This window comes from Rhinolophus ferrumequinum, chromosome 20 (assembly GCF_004115265.2).
Source record: "Rhinolophus ferrumequinum isolate MPI-CBG mRhiFer1 chromosome 20, mRhiFer1_v1.p, whole genome shotgun sequence".
In the NCBI taxonomy this organism is placed as follows: domain Eukaryota; kingdom Metazoa; phylum Chordata; class Mammalia; order Chiroptera; family Rhinolophidae; genus Rhinolophus; species Rhinolophus ferrumequinum.
The window spans coordinates 24,026,749-24,044,656 of record NC_046303.1 but is presented as its reverse complement, the minus strand read 5'-3'; the positions used below and the strand labels follow the sequence as shown (position 1 = coordinate 24,044,656).

Sequence of the window (17,908 nt, the reverse complement as noted above, 5' to 3'; positions counted from 1 at the left end):
TCTCATGAGCAAATTTCAGCTATACTTGGATTAAATAAAATACTCCACTTCTTCTATATTATAAAGTTTATTGGCATAAAGAGGCAAATTATATACTCATAATTATTTAAATGTTTTCCATAGCTGTGGTTATATATCTTCAAGTTGATTGCCCGTGTCTTTATTTCTTTCTGTTAAAAAAATATTCTTGGAGAGTGACACCAACAAGACGACAAAATAGGAATTCTCAGCCATTAGCCTTCCAATAGAACATCCATTTTAACAACCACTCACCCACGAGAGTACCTTTGTGGGAGTAAAGGAGTTCAGCAGAGAAGTTCCAGCATACCATTGGAGCAAAAAATTCGCAAATAGATGCATTGAAGAGGATTAGATGAACACTTTCACTTTGTGTGACTCACTCCTTCCCGAGGGTAGCACAGCTCAGTGCCAGGAGAGAACCCCCTCAGCCTGAGATTCCTCTGACCAAGAGGGTGAGTGAGCACTCCGCTTCCCAAGCCTTGCAGGACACGCCCAAGAGGCTGCTTCTTTCTTGCCTCACCCAGAATACTGATTATCACACAGCTGAGTGGTTAGGAGAAAAGTGGGAGCAGGTGAGAGAGGCGAGAACTCATAGCAGGAAGGGGTTGGAGCTCAACGAAGGGGAGTGAATCCTGCAAACCACTTCATGGACTTCATCAGGAGACCTGTCCAGAAGCTGCTTGGGACACTTCACCTGAGAACCCTGCCTCAACTGGCCCGAGAGCCAATGTTTTGTGTGCCTCACCTCTCCCCCACAGCAAGGCTGGCTCCCAGTGCGAGCCCCCAAACTTGCCCCCACCTCACCCCACCCCAGCCCCTTGTACACTGCATTCCCTCCTGCACGGGCAGGCAAGCCTTTGCTGACGCTTCCTGAGCCTTGCAGCCAGCCAGCTCAACTTTGCAAGATTGGAGGAAGGCACACAAATTTAAGTACTTCAGGCACTGCCCTAGGCAAAACACTCAGGAGGCAATCAGGACCTAACCAGGCTTTGCAGGATGTAGAGAAAGAATGAAGCTGAATAAGGAACGTCAACTATTATATTATATACGTATATATATGTGTGTGTGTATACGTATATATGTATATACACACATATATGTATACACACACACACTATATATGCATGTATATATACACATATACATATATGATTAACCTGGATATAGAAAATATAAATTTATTTTGTTTAAGGAGTAACCAATTCTGTCATTAAATTTATTTGCACTTCATCCTTACCCAATGATTTTAAATTTCAATATCTAACAAATGTTAAATTCCGTCTCTGTATATTTCTTAATCTAATTTTATAATGTGTTCTGTTAATCTATTTTTGTGTATATGTATATATATACATGCATACATATATATATATATATATATACATATATATATAGTTATAAGAAGTGGAGTACAGCATTAGGAATAGACAGTGGAAATGTAACTGTATGCGATGTCAGTAGTAGATTGGGGGAGGGAGTTATCACTTTGTGAAGGATATAAATGATAAATGTTTAACTATTACATTGGTTTGTACACCTGAAACTAAAAACGAAACAAAACCAAATGCAATCTTAATAACTTCTCAGGCCTCACTTTCCCGCAGGACATACCCCCCGCCCCCCCAGAGGGAACAAAAGTTGCGGAGTGGATACATCTGTGGAGAAGTTCTGAGAGAATCTGAGGATCCCTAGCTGGCTGACTGATAGGATATTTCTCCATTGCAAACAATCAGTGAAGACTGGAAGGGTCACTGCCTTTTCAAATGCAGTGTGACTCTGAATCTTGAAGATGCCCTGTAACCTCATTCCAGTCCCTTTCAGCAATGGTCGGGGAGTGGTCTTGCCCGCTCAGGGACCAGAGGGAGACATGCCCACCCTTGCTCTTGCAGGAGGCCCACCAACATCCGGACTGGATACTGAAGCAACCCTGTGACTCAGTTCCAGCCCCTCTCTACTACTGTCTAGTAAACCAGCACATTTGTATTATACTTCTACAATTTGAGGTGTATTTGTGTGGTTTCCAAACACTGTTTATGCCACTTTTACTTTATATTACAATTATATAATTTAATTGCATATTATGTAAATGGAGAACTATGATTACAAAAATAAAGAGTCTATGTTTTATATGGAAATAAAGATTTGGGAATATTTGATATAAATGTAATGTTGAAACTGCTATGGAATTATATATTCTTTGCTATAGAATTAGATGTAAGAGAGATCATTATAAAAGAATTTTTTAAAACTATTGTAAAAAAAGAATGATTTCATACTCAGATTGCTTCACAAGTGTCTTTTGAGTTTTTATTTCACTTAAAAGAAACTAAAAATGGAAATCATAGAGGGTTTATTATGGAATGTGATTTACACAAGACTTTGTAGAACCCCAGTTGGTGACCCACATTCAAAGAAATGACATTAGCTGGGCCTATAAGAGAAGATTGGCCAATTCAATTGCAGTTATAGGTTTTAGGTTAAAATGAAATATTCAAAGTTGCATGTATCATTTTTACGACACTTGTTTTATCTTTCAATTAATGTCCAACTATCACATCTGATAGAAGAGCTCCTGCTGTACATAAATTGAACTACTTCATTTGACTATAGTTACTGACTCATTCAATTGCTTCTCTTAAAAGATAAGCACCACACCTTGGCTTCCAAGAGTCTTTAAGACATGACATCAGCCACATCCACAACTGCTTTTTGTCATTCATTCCCACCTTCTTTATGTCCCAGACACACTGATCTAGCAGGTCTTTGAACACACCATGCTTCTTCCCACCTCAAGCTTTTCACATACTGGTAGACCTACTTAGTATGCTCTTTCCATCTCTTTAGTGTCTAGCTCACTTACGTATATTCTTTTTAAAAATTTCTTCAGACATTCAATATTATTTTATATTAATATCAGGTGTACAGCATAGTGAATAGACATTTATATAATTTAAGAAGTGATCTCCTTGACTAGTACCCACCTGGCGCTGTGCATAGTTAATACCATATTATTGACTATATTCCCTATGCTTTATATGCCCATGATTATTTTTAACTACCAATTTGTAGTTAATGCCTTCACCTTTTTCACACTGTCCCCCAATTCTCCTCCCATCTATCATCCCAATAAATTAGTTCCCATCTGACGCCATACAGTTATTACAATATTATTGACTATATTCCTCATGCGATGCCCTACATCCCCATAACTACTACCCTGTTTCCCCGAAAATAAGACCTAGCCGGACCATCAGTTCTCATGTGTCTTTTGAAGCAAAAATGAATATAAGCCCGGGTCATATTTTACTATAATATGATATTACTATAATATGATATATGATATTATATAAGACCCGGGCTTATATTCATTTTTGCTCCAAAAGACACATGAGAGCTGATGGTCCGGCGAGGTCTTATTTTCGGGGAAATGGTATGTAGCAACCAATTTATACATGTGAATCCCTACCCCTTTCTCACTCACCCCATCTGGCAACCATCAAAATGTTAACTGTACCTATGAGTTTCTTTCTGTTTTGTTAGTTTATTCCATTCTTTACATTCCACCTATAAGTGAAACCACATAAAATCTGTCTTTCTCTGTCTGACATACTCCACTCAGCACAATACCCTCCAGGTCCATCTGTGCTGCTGCAGATGGCAAGAACTCAATTCCATCATGGCTGAACAATATTTCAGTGTATTTATGTACCACCTCCTCTTTATCCATTTTTCCATTGATGGAAACCTAGGCTTCCTCCACATCTTGGCCGTTGTAAACACTGTTGCAGTGAACATAGGAATGCTTAGGTTCACCTTGAACTTGTGTTTGTGGTTTCTTTGGATAAATACCCAGAAATGGGATCACTGGGTCCTTCTTTGTTTCTTGTTATAGCCTTTGATTTAAAGTCTATTTTGACAAGTATAGGTATTTCTACCTCAGCTAGTTTTCTTTTTTTCCATGAAATATTTTTTCGCCATCCCTTTACTTTCAGTTTGTGTGTGCCTTTCCATCTGAAGAGAGTTTCTTGTAGGCAACATATGTAAGGTACTTCTTATCCATTCAGCCACTCTATCTTTTGAATGGAATATTTAATCCATTTACACTTCAAGTTCTTATTGATAGATATGTAGTTATTGCTATTTTATTATTCAAATGCTTGATCTTCTTTGTTTTCTTCTTCATCTTCTTCTTAAAGAAGTCCCTCTAACATTTCTTGTAATACTGGTTTGATTGTGATGAACTCCTTTAGTTTTTTCTTGTGTGGGAAGCTCGTTATCTGTCCTTTGAGTCTAAATGATAGCTTTGTTGGGTAGAGTAATTTTGGTTGTAGGTCGTTGCTTTTCATTGCTTTGAATATTTCCTGCCAATTCCGTTTGGCATGAAAAGTTTCTGTTGAGAAATCAGCTGATAGTCTTATGGGAGATCCCTTATAGGCAACTAAGTGCTTTTCTCTTGCTGATTTTAAGATTCTTTGTCTTTAATCTTTGTCATGCTACTTATGATGTGTCTTGGCATGAGCCTCTTTTTATTCTATTACATACATCTTCTTACATAGGCCTTCCCTGACTAAGAGATCTTGTCTCTTATTCTACCTCATGGTAACTTTTGCTTTCTTTCACAGCACTTACCGTAATTGGGAAAAAAAAAAAAAAAAGTTTTTAATGCTTCTCTCTCCCACTAAACTCCAAGCTCTAATAATGAGGTGATCTATCTCTTAATTCATTCTTTTAACTCTAGGGTATGACCAAAAAGAAAAAAAAAAGTACTTAGTTTTTCTGTATATTAAACATGTGAATGAAGAATCAACTATTAGAATAAACTTAATGGAGTATGTGGTGGCAATGCAGTGGGTGGACAGTTTTCTTCCTAGGATTTTTGAGATTATCTATTGTTATCTTAAAGTTCAAAATCAGAATAAAAGGTAAGATGTACCATTTTTTTAAAAATTAATTTCTATAATCTATGCTTCTAAAGTCCAGTCATTCAGCCTCTCATGACAATACTCTCTCAACTCACTATAACAGAAGTTTATTGGTTAGAGAGACTTCTTCTGTCTTGTTCACTGCCAATCCTCAAACAAATCTGGCACATAGGGTAGCAGGTGTTTAATATGCTTTTATTGAAGGGCCACCACTGTAGAAAAATATCTGTCTGCAGAGTTAATTATGATTTCAGGATCACTTCCAATTGTTTTGGCTATAATTGAAAAGTATTACAAAGAAGAAATTAGAAGAATCTGACTAATTATTTACCAATTAACCTTTGCTTCTTGGGCAGCTAGAATTCCTCTTCCGGCTTCCTTAAAATTAGGTACAGCCAAGTGATCGAGATATGGCCAATGGCTTATAGGTGAACATCTTTCAGACCTGGTTCATAGAAGAAACCTCACTCCAATACTCCACTTTTTTTTTTTTTTTTTGTCACTCAATTGTTAAATTGAGAGGGCTCTGTATATCTGCAAGAGGGTGAATTCACAGGATGAAGAGATCCTACATCACTGACCGATAATGCAGAGCAGAGCTTCTCGCCAATGTCAACCCATGCTGTCTGATCCTGTGAGGGAAGAACTAATTTTTAATTGTTGCCAGACCACCAATATTTTGGGGTCATTTGTTCCAGCAGTCAACAGACTCTGACTAATACAAGGAGTACATCATAATGTGTAGAAGATGATATTTATCTATATATTTCTGATCAACACAGATTTTCTAAAAAATTGAAGTAAGATCTATGTAAAGTATAGAGCACTTACAGTCAGTAAATGAATGACACGTTAAAATAATAAAAACTATATTGGTAATAGTCAAACTTTGAGATCATCTTATAACTAGTTGGCAATTGGGTCCCTAGAGATAATTTTTACAAATTATGTGTCATTTTAAGCTTTCTTATTCTGGTGACAGCAAAATGTTGAAATGTTCTCCTCATCCATTCAATACTGCAACTCTACTACTTCTTATATATTCAGGAACAGCTTGACATAGATGATTCATCCTATTTCATTATTTTTTGTATTCACTGACTGAAGTAGAGGAATACAAGTTGCTGAGTAGATAGTGGACTTGCTGAGCGACAGACGAAGCTTGAAATCTCTATAAGGTCTATTGCTCTGATTGTGACCCCGAGTGTGGAGACTTTGTCTTGCTGAAACACATGGAGAAATTTCAGAGAAAATGCTCTCTTCTCTTCATATCTCTGTTTCCCATGTTACTAGGTGAAAGAGGTTCCAAATCAAACGAAACAGGACCTTTAGAAAGAAAACTTCATCCAAATCTAATTTGTTTAGTTAGTTCTGTTTTACCTCAAAATCATAAATGCATTCTACTACATATTATTTTATTAGGCCTTAAGCTTTGTATTTCAAATTTAGTACTTAAATATATGTAGTAATTACCTATATAATGTAAGGTAGAGTTCTAACAAAATTTTCTCCTCCTAAGAAATCTGTCATTTCTCTAATGAGTATTTTTACCACCCCTATACTGAGTTTCAATATGTGTCTCTCTACTTCTCCACTGATTCTTTCATCTGTTCTTTCATAGCATCATCCTATTATAATTATCCAATTTACTTACTGTTAGCATGTTTAATTTGGTAAGACAGTTCTTCTATTATTTTATTAAAATCAACTTACCTATTTAGTTACGTATATTTTTCAATAAGTTTTTCAAGTTTGCCATAAAAATCCAATTCTAATTTTGATTGTAAGTTAAATATATAAATTAGTTTGCAAATATTAAGCTATCCCACAAAAATAGAAATTGTCTCAATTTATTCTGATATTTTATGTCTTTGTAGAGAGTTTTGACATTTCTTATATGTAGGTCTTGTTTATTCTTTATTAATTCCTAGATACTTTAAATTTGTATTGTTTTTTTTAAAATAAATTCATTGATTATAGCTCAAATAATGAAATAGTATGGAATTTTAAGTTGATTTTGTATTTCTTAATTTTGCTACACTCCCATATTAAGTCCTCATATATTTGCAGTTGAGATATTACATTTTGTGTTTATGGGTTGTTGTTGTTTTGCTTTTTTTTTTTTTTGTCTTTTTCACTCTGTATTGTTTATTTGCAATTCTCTGAACAATATTTTTGTAAAATTAATTTTGTAATATATTGGTTAACTTTTCAGTAACCCAGCTTTTGTTTTCACTAACATTCTCTATTTTGGTGTTATTCTCCACTGTATTTCTTGTTTTATTTCTATTACAAGTTTCCTTCTCATGTTTTTGGGGTTTTGCTTCTTCTCCTCTTCTAACATGTTTAATATTTCTGTTAATTGATGTCAGGGTTTCTCAACATCAGCATTATGTTGAGCTGTGCAATTCTTTCTCATTTGTTTGGGGAGTTGTTTTATGCACTGGGATTATTCAATAGCATCCATACTTTCTATCCATTAATTTCCAGTAGCCATACCCTCTCAGCCACCAAATGTTTGTTCAAACATTGCCAAGTGTCTCTTGTAGTGGGAAAGGAATTATCCTCTATTGAGGAACACAACAGAAATTTGGAAATTGGCCAATGGTATCTAACAAATTGGGGAGTGTTTATTAAAGAAAAACTACTAGACCTCAGATAAGAACAGTAAAAATCTGTAATGTTTCAGCCTTGAGCTCTCCTTTACCCTCCAACTCTATCAGTCCTGTAGTTCTACCAATGTGGGCAAGCTATGAAAGCAAGCAAGTTTAGTGTCAATGGAGTTGACTTGATTTGGAAGAGAAGCAAGAAAAATTTTATAGCTCAGAGAGTTATCTAAAAGAGTAGTGATCTCTGTGGCAAATCAATAAGGAAGACCAGTGTAAGAGTTTACCAGTGTTCCCAAAACTGATTACGGGAAGTAACTCACCAGCCAATTAACCAGAAATTCAACAGGAGATCTTGGAATGAGACAGCCATAATAGGCCTTGATAAATTTCCACATATCCCTGGCTGTCTGAAAGGCCATATGCATGTTTAAGGCTGCACACATGTTCAGAAAAGACCGAAAAAAAAAGGGCCTTTATTATTTATGTATCCTTGACTAAATGAGAAGACTTATATATGGCCAGAAGAGACAAAAGAAGGGCTAGCAGATACTAAAAGCTACATCAATTAATGATTGCCTAAAGTTTGCTTGTGCTCCGCAGTGAACACACAGATCCAGGAGCAGAGGGCTGAAGACTTACTGGCTGAAGGTGATTGAACACAATCTCTGAAAATCATGCTAAGAAAATGATGATCTCAAGGAAGCCAGAATTAAAATAAAAACAAGAATGAAAACAAAACAAAACAAAACTGAGACATCAGTATTCATACACCACCGGGGAGAAAGGCTCTACATAATTAGGGTAGGCCAGTCCCTAAACAGAGGATCAACCACAACCCCTATGGGAGGACCCTGAGTTGCTACAATAGAGTATATAAAATAAAATCTTTAGTTTCCAACTAAATGTTGCCAGACATGCAGGTGAATAGGAAAGTGTGGCATGTCCATTGGAAAAAAAGAAACAAAACCTCTGATGGGGCCCAAATGTTATCAAATTCTCTGACGGTCTCCAGATGTAGGACTTAACAGACAAGTACTTCAAAACAGCTATTATAAACATGTAAAAAGAACTAAAGTAAACCATGTTTAAAGAACAAAGGAAAGCATAACAACTTCAAATAGAAAATAGTGATTAAAGATATAGAAATTGTAAAAAGAGAATCAAATAGCAATTCTGAGTTAAAAAGTATAGTAACCAAAACAAACAAAATCACTAAAATGACTCAAAACAGTGGTACTATTCATAATATCCAAAGGCTAGAAATACTTTAAATGTTCCTCAACGGGTGAATAGATGAAAATATGTGACACATTCATACAATTCAGCAATGAAAAGGAATACAGTATTCTCACAGTTCATATGAGTGAACCTCAGAAACATGTGAAGTGAAAGATACCAGATGTGAAAGACTATGTATTATATAATTTCTTTTACATGAAACATCCATCTTAGAGTCAGAAAGATTAGATACTGCTTGGGGCTGAGGAAAGGAGCAAGAATTGATTACAAATCAGCATGAAGGTTCACATTTTGGTAATGAAAATGCTCTAAAATTGAATATTTATTAAAATCCTTAAAAGGTTCACTTCAAATGAGTGAGTTAGGTTGTATATAAGTTATACGCCAATAAAGCTGTTTAAAATAGTGTTCATATTCATATCAAATATAAATAGAAGGACTTCTATGGATCAAGTCCTTACATTTTTCTTGCAAATAATAATAATGGTCATAGTATTAGTAATGATTGTATATTTAGCCTTCATTATACACCATTATTTGAGTTTCTTTTTTAAATGTATAATCACATTATTTATAACTATGAGGGAGAAAAAAAATAACTATCATGGTACAGATAAATGATCAGAATATAAAATTTGCTAAAGGACTCTTACTTACCTAAAGTAGCTTGATTCCTAAGTTCATAGATTCAACCAATGATTTTTATAGTCTACGAGTGGTGTGTGTGTGTGTGTGTTTGTGTGTGTGTGTGTGCGCGCACGCACAGGTGCACGTGATAGAATATGAAATGACAAGAAAATATTGAGTGGCATATAAAATGGAATGCAATGCTGTAGATAATATACATTTTAGACTTCAAAATTCTCTGGTTAGATATGTAATATATATATACATATAGTTATATTCCTTAAGGATTAAAATTTTATTAACTCTCAATTGCCAAGTGATATTTTACTTTCAGTCTAAGATTTTCAAGAAATTAAATGAAAAGTTAGCCTTTTGACTTATTAACCACTTGAGAATAGTAGCAGTATTTTTCTTAGACTTGAGACTTAACCATAAATTTAAACATGGCTATATGTAAAAACCTAATAAATTATGATGATTTTATAATATAGATCTCAAAATAAGGTAAATTTGATTAATTGTTTTCACATTTTTACTAATGTGGAACTTTAGCTTATACTCTAAACTTGTAATTAAACCATTATCATAAACCATACTAACCTTCATTTCAGTAACACAAATAGTCAAACCAATTACAAAAAAATATATAGTTGCTTTCCTTTAACACGTAAAAATTATGTATTGCTGATACTCGGACTTTAAAATCATAAGCTTTATCTTTACCCATTTAAAGAGGTGTTTTGCTGACACAAAGATAAAATAAATTATTTATAATCAGTAAACCTTCATAGTGTAAGAGTTGACAGACAGTAATTATTCAGAACTGGTAAAAAAAAGAACATTTACTGGAATATCTTACCACGCCAATGGAAAAGTAATTATTGATGATACTGTAAGGCACTGGGTCTCCCTTCTCATCTTTGTCATTAGGTATAACTTCAAACTTCCACCTGTCCAACATGATTTCTGTGCTGTTTTCAATGTCTTTTAGGATTTTCATCAGGTTCTCACCTTCATAACCTAACGAAAAGAAAGTATCTTGAGAAAAAAGTATAACCAAATACAAACGCTGTATTTATATGTGTTTGAGTTTGTGTATGCGTGTGTATCATTCTAAAGCTAATTAATACATTTAAAGCAAATTCTAATATAAGAAGTGAATTATTCACTCATATCAATATTTTACTTTTAGCTTTAATTTGCAACTCATGTTTCTCTCCTGTGGCACAAATTTTCAGTAGAGCCAACTGTCAAATAAACATCTCCACTGCAAACCCCCACAAACTTTATATCAACATATTCAAAATGTAATTAATTATCTGCTTCTATATCTTTCTCCTGTGAACCATCTCTTAGAAAGGCAACACCCTGTACCCAGGTGCTGAAGTAAAACTCCTGCATGCCATTTTAGATTTGTCTCTTTCCATCACTCTCTTATTCTCATGCTCTCCTTCTAGTTATAAAGAACTTTCAATTTAGATAGAAAGTCCTTCACTCTCTAACTTTGTGCCATATCATTCTTATTCTATCTATCCAGAGTATCCCCTTTATTTTGGGTGGTTTGCTTCTATTCCCTCTGCAGCTTTTATATTTGATAGCACTTACTTCTGGAACCTTCACCCTCAAAACAATGGATTCCATGCAGTACTACAGAACATAGTTCTCACAACTAGCTCTATCTTAGAATTAGTACACTGCATATAGTTATTTGCATCTTTCTCGTTATAAGATCTTTTATACTAGATCTGCCTTAGAGTAAATGCAAATCCACGTTTTAATGAATCTATTACAGATAATCAACATAGCCTGAAAAGACTTAATTTTTTTAATATACTTTTTCTTAAAGGTTTCTATAGGTATATAACATTATATTTAAGACTGTAGTCTAATCCTCACTATATTACTTCCTTAAGCATTTGCTTTTAATCTCCCTCAACAGTTTTTTCCTCTATAAAACTTAGTTTTGTTGTGAGAATTAAAGGAGAATAAAAGAGAAAATGCATAAAATGTCTTAGTACATGAGACACAAGAATGGAAAATTTTCAATACGATACTGATGATAACAATTACATCAGAATTTGAAATATTGAACTAACTTAAATAATATATCTCTCTATACACTCATACACACTCTCTCTTGAAATGATACTTTGAGTTGGAACAATATTTTCATAGACTTTTTTTCTATGTTCAACTTTAGTCTACATTTTAATAATGTATTTGTTGAACAAGTAAATGCCAGAGGCTATGAGTCCTCATTAGATATGTTAGCACACATAACATTGGGAAAACTAACTGGGTTAAAAGAAAACAGAATAGACACTGTAATATGCGAAAATTCTCTAAAGACTAATAAATCACATTTATGGTATATTTGTTCAATGAATTATTAGAGGGTCTAGGCAGCCAGAATCTAGGGATACCTATTTTGGAGACTACCCTCACTTCTCATCATACATAGGTTTAAAAAATAATTATGCACTATTTAACTCATACAGCAAAGAGTAAACAATGATTACACAGATATAAATAGTAAAAGTATCAAATATTTCAATGGCTGTCATCATAGTTATAGCATAAATAAAAAACTATGAACATACATAATTGCATACAATTGCATTAAATGACAAAACACTGAATTTTTAAAACTACAAGACTATGATTACTAAACTTACTTATCTTTAAGATGTTTCTTAATTCAACCTTTATTCTCAATTTTTAAACTCTTAATTTTTAAATTATTTTAAACAGAAAAAATAATAACCTCCCAAATAAATTTCATATATATTTCTCTAGTGAATTGAATAAAAAAAGTTAAATATATTCACTTATTTTCTAAACTCTACTCATTTGAAAATAAATGAGTTTTTAGACATAAATGAATTTACATGTATTTATATAATACAGTATAGTATAATATAATATACCATATGAAAGTATAGCACTATATCTATATATATAGATATATATAGATATATATATACACACACCCACATACATACACACTCAACAGAAATATGAATAAATAATAATGATTTAAATCAAATATTGAGTTTGTCCTCACCTACAGTTTAGGTTAATTATAGCAAGTTTCAACCGAACACTAGAAAAATGTGGGAACAGCAACTGACCAGCAAAGAACATAATAGAAATAAATTTAGTAAAAATTAATGACCATAGCTAGATTCTAGTAAGGTTATTTAACTTCAAATCTTTACCACTATATAGAGTCTCAAACTTTTCATGAATAAATATGAGAAAGACTGGTATCAATCAGACTGCTAGGCAAGAAAAAATGTGAAGATGGGCAGTAAATAGACCTATTTTGAGCCTCACAAAATCTATATTTTAGAACTAGGTGAACTTTTCACAAAGATAAAGAATTCCAAACTATAATCCCCTACCTTACAAATATCTATGCTCTACTTTTCTATATTTATCTATGCTTGAGCTTGTTAAATAATGATCCATAACTATAAATAGGATTCCTGCACTGAAGAATATCATATTAAACAAAAAAGAAAAACAAATTAAATCACTAAATATGCAAGCAAAAGCTTCTTTCCAGAAAAGAATGGTGCTATTTTGTTTTCATTATTTTTATTTAAAGTCTATAATCACTCTAGGCTAAGAAACAAAATGAAAACATAATTAATATTTATATTCTATTTAATGATATGATGTTATTATAATGACTGAATTTACCTAGAATTAGAGAAATTTTTACAAATGAAAATAACATAAAGAAAAGCAAAAACAAGCACTTGTAAGTTTTCAATCTACAATTCTGTCTCTTAGCCTCTTACTCTTTACAAAATGCTTTTTCTTGTAATGATCTTCAAATTTTTGTTATACTAATAATTGCCAGAAAAATTACAAAGAGAATATAAATTACATATTTTTCAAATGCCCTAGGACAGCCTATCATCCTACAGTGTTACATTTTCCAAAATACGGAAAAATATTCTTATAAAAAAAGAGCTTCAAGTCAATATATTATATGAACTTAAATGAATCAAATGATTTTTGGTTAAATAAAGCACTTTCTTTTCTGAATGTTTCACATAATGATAATTACCACAGCTATATAAAGTGCTCACCACAGACACTGGGAAAACAATTTAATAGTTCGGCATAAGAACCTGTGAGTCAGGCACTATTATGATCTTCAAATTCTAATGAGGTATCTGAAGCACACAGTTGTTACACAACTTGCTCAGTTTCACCTCTTTCAAGAAATAATCTCACTCCAGTGCTTTTTTTTAAATTAGTAAACTCTATCCCGTCTCCATTTTCCTAATTGCTGAACTTTGGCATCTTTCAGTCCCCCTTGCTACCTTGCTTTCTCTAAAGCGCCTATCCAATCCACTGTGAAGTTCTCTCAGTCTATCCCCCAAAATGCACTCCAGTCGGCCTACTTGTCTCATTCGCATAACCACCACCCTAGACCAATCCTTTCATCCTTTAATAAAGTTCTCATTTGGAAAACTGTAATTCTCCACATTTCTGCATTTTCTTAACAGTTAATTTTACATCCCCAAATTCATCTAGTTTTGAAAACATAAATGTCATTGTGTCATGCTGTTCTTCCAACTATTTCAAAGTTTCTTCAGGTTCAATTAAATAAAATTCTTATCATGACCACCAAGCCCCTGTATCGTCTGGCTCATGATTATCTCTCCAATCTCACAGTATTCACCCCCCTCAATCTTTACCCGTCTACTACCCCATGACAACTTCAATAGTCACATCAGCCTTCATTCAGGCCTTTTAATACAGGAGCTATTTCTCCTTTCGCATGTTCTAAATCCAGTTACTTCCTCAGAGAGGCCTTCTTGACCATCTAGCCGTCTCCCTTCTGTTTTTCTCTAAAGAATACTCTTTTTGGTTCATAGCCTTGATCTTATTTTGCAATTGCGTATTTCATTGTTCATTGATTTATTGCTTCAGTCATCAATGAAAATGTAATCTCCAAAAGAGTAGGAGACATTTTTTTTTCCTCACTCTGTATCTAGCACTTAGAACAATGCCAACACATGCTAAGCACTCATAGTTTGTCATTAATATATACTTTGACATATACTATAATTCACGTGTCTTTGGCCACTGATATCTTTAAAACATTTTAATAAGAAAATCATTAGCTATGCTCAAAATGGAACTTATGTGTCAATTTTTAGATTTAAGCCATTTGTTAGTTCGAAACAAAAATAAATTCCTTAATTTTCAAACATCAAAAATATTTTCCTGAAGAATACAACTAGAAGCCAAATGCATGATTCCCTTCCTTTGAATCCATACACAAATATAAGCCCTGGCAAATGCAAGCATCTCATAAGCAATGGTTCTATTCATGTACCTATCTATGAATCTTCCTATCTATTTGTCATCTCACTTTTGATTATGAAATTCAACTTAATATTTTATAATATTATTTTACTAAATTATATCCTTACTGAAAATCACAAATAAAGCATATGCCAAGTTTTTAACCTTAGTCTCCAACTCTTTGTTACACACATACACATATATACAGCTCAGGTTTCACCAGTTGGCCAGAGACTCATGAAACAATTCTTAAATTTTGTTGTAAATTAGAGTTACTTAGGGAGTTTTTTTTTATTTTATTTTATTTTATTTTTTATTTTTTTTTTTTAAATCATCTGCCCAGGTCCCACCCCCAGAGATTTCTGTTTGGCATATTTGGAGTCTTCACAGGTCACTATATTTTTAACAAGCTCCCCAAGGGCTTCTGTTTCGCACTCAGTAGACACTTTTCAAACATCTCTGAGTTTAGATGCTAAAAATATTTAGGATTCAATTCTTGCTGCTTTAGCAAAATCGGGTATTCTTTCCTTTGGTATTTTCAGTTAAGTATATTAATGATACTTCAAAATATTTTAAGACCTCATCTTGAAATATTTTCCCCTACTCATACTGTTCCATCCACACTATTCCATTTTGAGTTCCTTGAGTGTATCAAGTGCCATCGTATCTCTGAGCCTTTGAACTTGCTGTTCCCTCTGCTTATAAAGTCCACTCTCAGTTCTATAAGGCTCTCTTTATCCATCCATTAGGGATTTCGCTATGTCATCTTGTAATTTCCTCAGTGAGGCCGTTCAGTATGTTAGTTATCTGCTTACTTGTTAGTAGGAAGTCTCACAATTTAATAAATGACTTTATGTGCCACTAGAATTTAAGACCCTTTTGCATACAAGCCTATATTTTCTATTCTTAACCCTGCATCCCAAGTGCAGAAAACACTGTCTGATGTAAAGTGGGTCTCAAAATAATGTGTTCATTCCTGGACAAGTCATTCATTAGCACGTACATTTTTCTTTTGTTTTTGATTTTACCACACAGCTCAGAGATTAAAAATCTGAACATTAGAGTTAATCCATGGTCATGTCATTTCTCACATTAGAAACCCCCAAACCAGAAAGGTCTGGAAGCTTGCCTGCCCCATCAAGTCTATAATTAGTATCAGATTAAAGCCCAACACTCACAGTCTAACTCTTGGTCCACTATTTGTTTCTCTACCCCATGTTTGTGTTCAAAATTATATACTATATATTTGCCAACAATTACATTTGCTAAAAGCACATGGCAATTGCCATTTAGTAAAAAAAAAAAATGCTGGGTTTATGGTGCGCAGGGTGTTCTGCACTGTATTTTGTTTTTTGTTTCTGTTTTTTTGTTTGTTTGTTGTTGTTTTTCTAGATTTTCATTATTGTTGAGGCTGTTTTACCTCCTCCCCATCGCAGGCATCTTGCTAGATCATTACCGGTCCCAAGAGGCAGAATGGCAACTGGAGGATGCTTGACTATGTTAGCCTTTTCTGTGGAATTGAAAAAGTAAAACAAAATTTTGATCACAGGTAGAACAATAGTAAGAAGACAGCTTAGCATGAAATGAAGACATTCCACGAGGGACTTATAAACAGAAAATTTACATTTCATAGATATATATAATTATAAATTATGATTCATCTGTATGTATTTGTAGCAAATTCTAAAACACAAACAAATGCCATTATTCACCAAGTGACTGGCATTCTCAAGAATCATGCACGAGGAAAGTCTTGTAAATATATTGACCCAGTTAAAAACTGTGGTAAGTTTGATTTAACTCCACTAAAATTCTCAGGGATGCAGGAATATGTAGCATAGGAATATAGAAACAGGGGCATCACCAGAGTGTAGGGGTAGGTTCCTGTATAAAGTCCTTTTGCAACATCAACTCGAGATACATTTTATTTTAAGGAATATTTTAAAAACAATCAAATTCTAAAAGCTAGTAAAGTGCTCACAATATCGTTGTGTTGTCCCCACCACGGTGCTGCTTTGTGTTAAACAACAGAGGAGCTGGGTAACTATGAGGTCAGCAGGATTTCTTAGACATTCAACTTTCCATAACATAATGCTTTGAGCTCAGAGCAGTAAAAATCTCTGCCATTGAACTTCCTTATGCTTTTGTTTGAATCATGATGAGCCTTGAATGACTCTTACAAACATATATTACTTTTCTCTACTTTTTCTCTCTTCTCAAATGCATGCTCAGAGAGTATGCATCTACATGTAAACATGGGAAGGGAATAGATTAATTAGGGATGTACCACAGTTTTTAACAGGCAAGGCTAACTTAGATTGTGGGGATTAAAACAAACCAATAATATCCTACTATTTTCACTCTAAAATTCTCACAAGTCCTCAGAAATTGTTCAAGAAACTCTTTGATTTTTGCAATTATTGAATTCTGGTTTTCTCCTTAAATGTAACATATTAAGTACATCTTTCATTAGAAAGCCAAGGAACACAATTTTCAGTTTCTTTTTTTAACAAAAATGTTAGTATAGTCTTCAGATGCTTACCAAAAGTGTGCTGACAACTTGTATTCACTTTTAATTTGAATATTTTCACATATAAAATATTCACTAAATAAAAGTTTGCTTCAATACACATAATAATATTTCTTTTGATTCAAGAATTTCCTTTTTTTCTTTTTAAGGAGGGTGCAGCTCACAGTGGCCCATATGGGGATCGAACCCACAACCTTGGTGCTACCAGCACCTCACTCTAACCAACTGAGAGCTAACAGGCCACTCCCAAAATTTCCTTTTTGTGAAAGGGTCTATTTTTAACAAAGAATTGGTCATGTAGTAACTGAAATGAGAACTTAAGAAGTGAATATTTGTTTTGGATTTAAGTCCTCATAAAGGCAAATTCATGATCTAGTTTACTGACCAGTAATCCCTTCTGACAGCTGGCTGTGTCTGAAACACCGGATAATTTTTCTGAACATATCGAGCTTTATTTGTGACAAGTCTCCCTTTCATCTTTAGTTGTACACCAGTTTTGTTTGCTTATAAAAATTAAGCCTTTAAAATTTGCACAAAGAGGCGATATAGAAAAAGTTTAAAGCATGGGTTCCAATCCCAGCTCTGTCAGTTCACAACTATAGGGTTTTGGTCTAATCATTTAACCTCTTGAA

The 17,908-nt window shown here is 33.7% G+C and overlaps 1 protein-coding gene across 7 annotated transcripts in view; it reads right to left on the bottom strand.

Annotated features, from left to right (window-relative positions):
- The window catches only part of DGKB (diacylglycerol kinase beta), a 698,162-nt gene that overhangs the window by 355,165 nt on the left and 325,089 nt on the right, over nucleotides 1-17,908 (bottom strand). For all 7 annotated transcript variants that reach the window (XM_033088916.1, XM_033088914.1, XM_033088918.1 and 4 more), the window contains 2 exons: nucleotides 16,167-16,256; nucleotides 10,278-10,438 (listed from right to left, as the gene is read on the bottom strand). In XM_033088916.1, coding sequence (XP_032944807.1) covers nucleotides 10,278-10,438; nucleotides 16,167-16,256 — 251 coding nt within the window. The remainder of the gene's footprint in view (nucleotides 1-10,277; nucleotides 10,439-16,166; nucleotides 16,257-17,908) is intronic.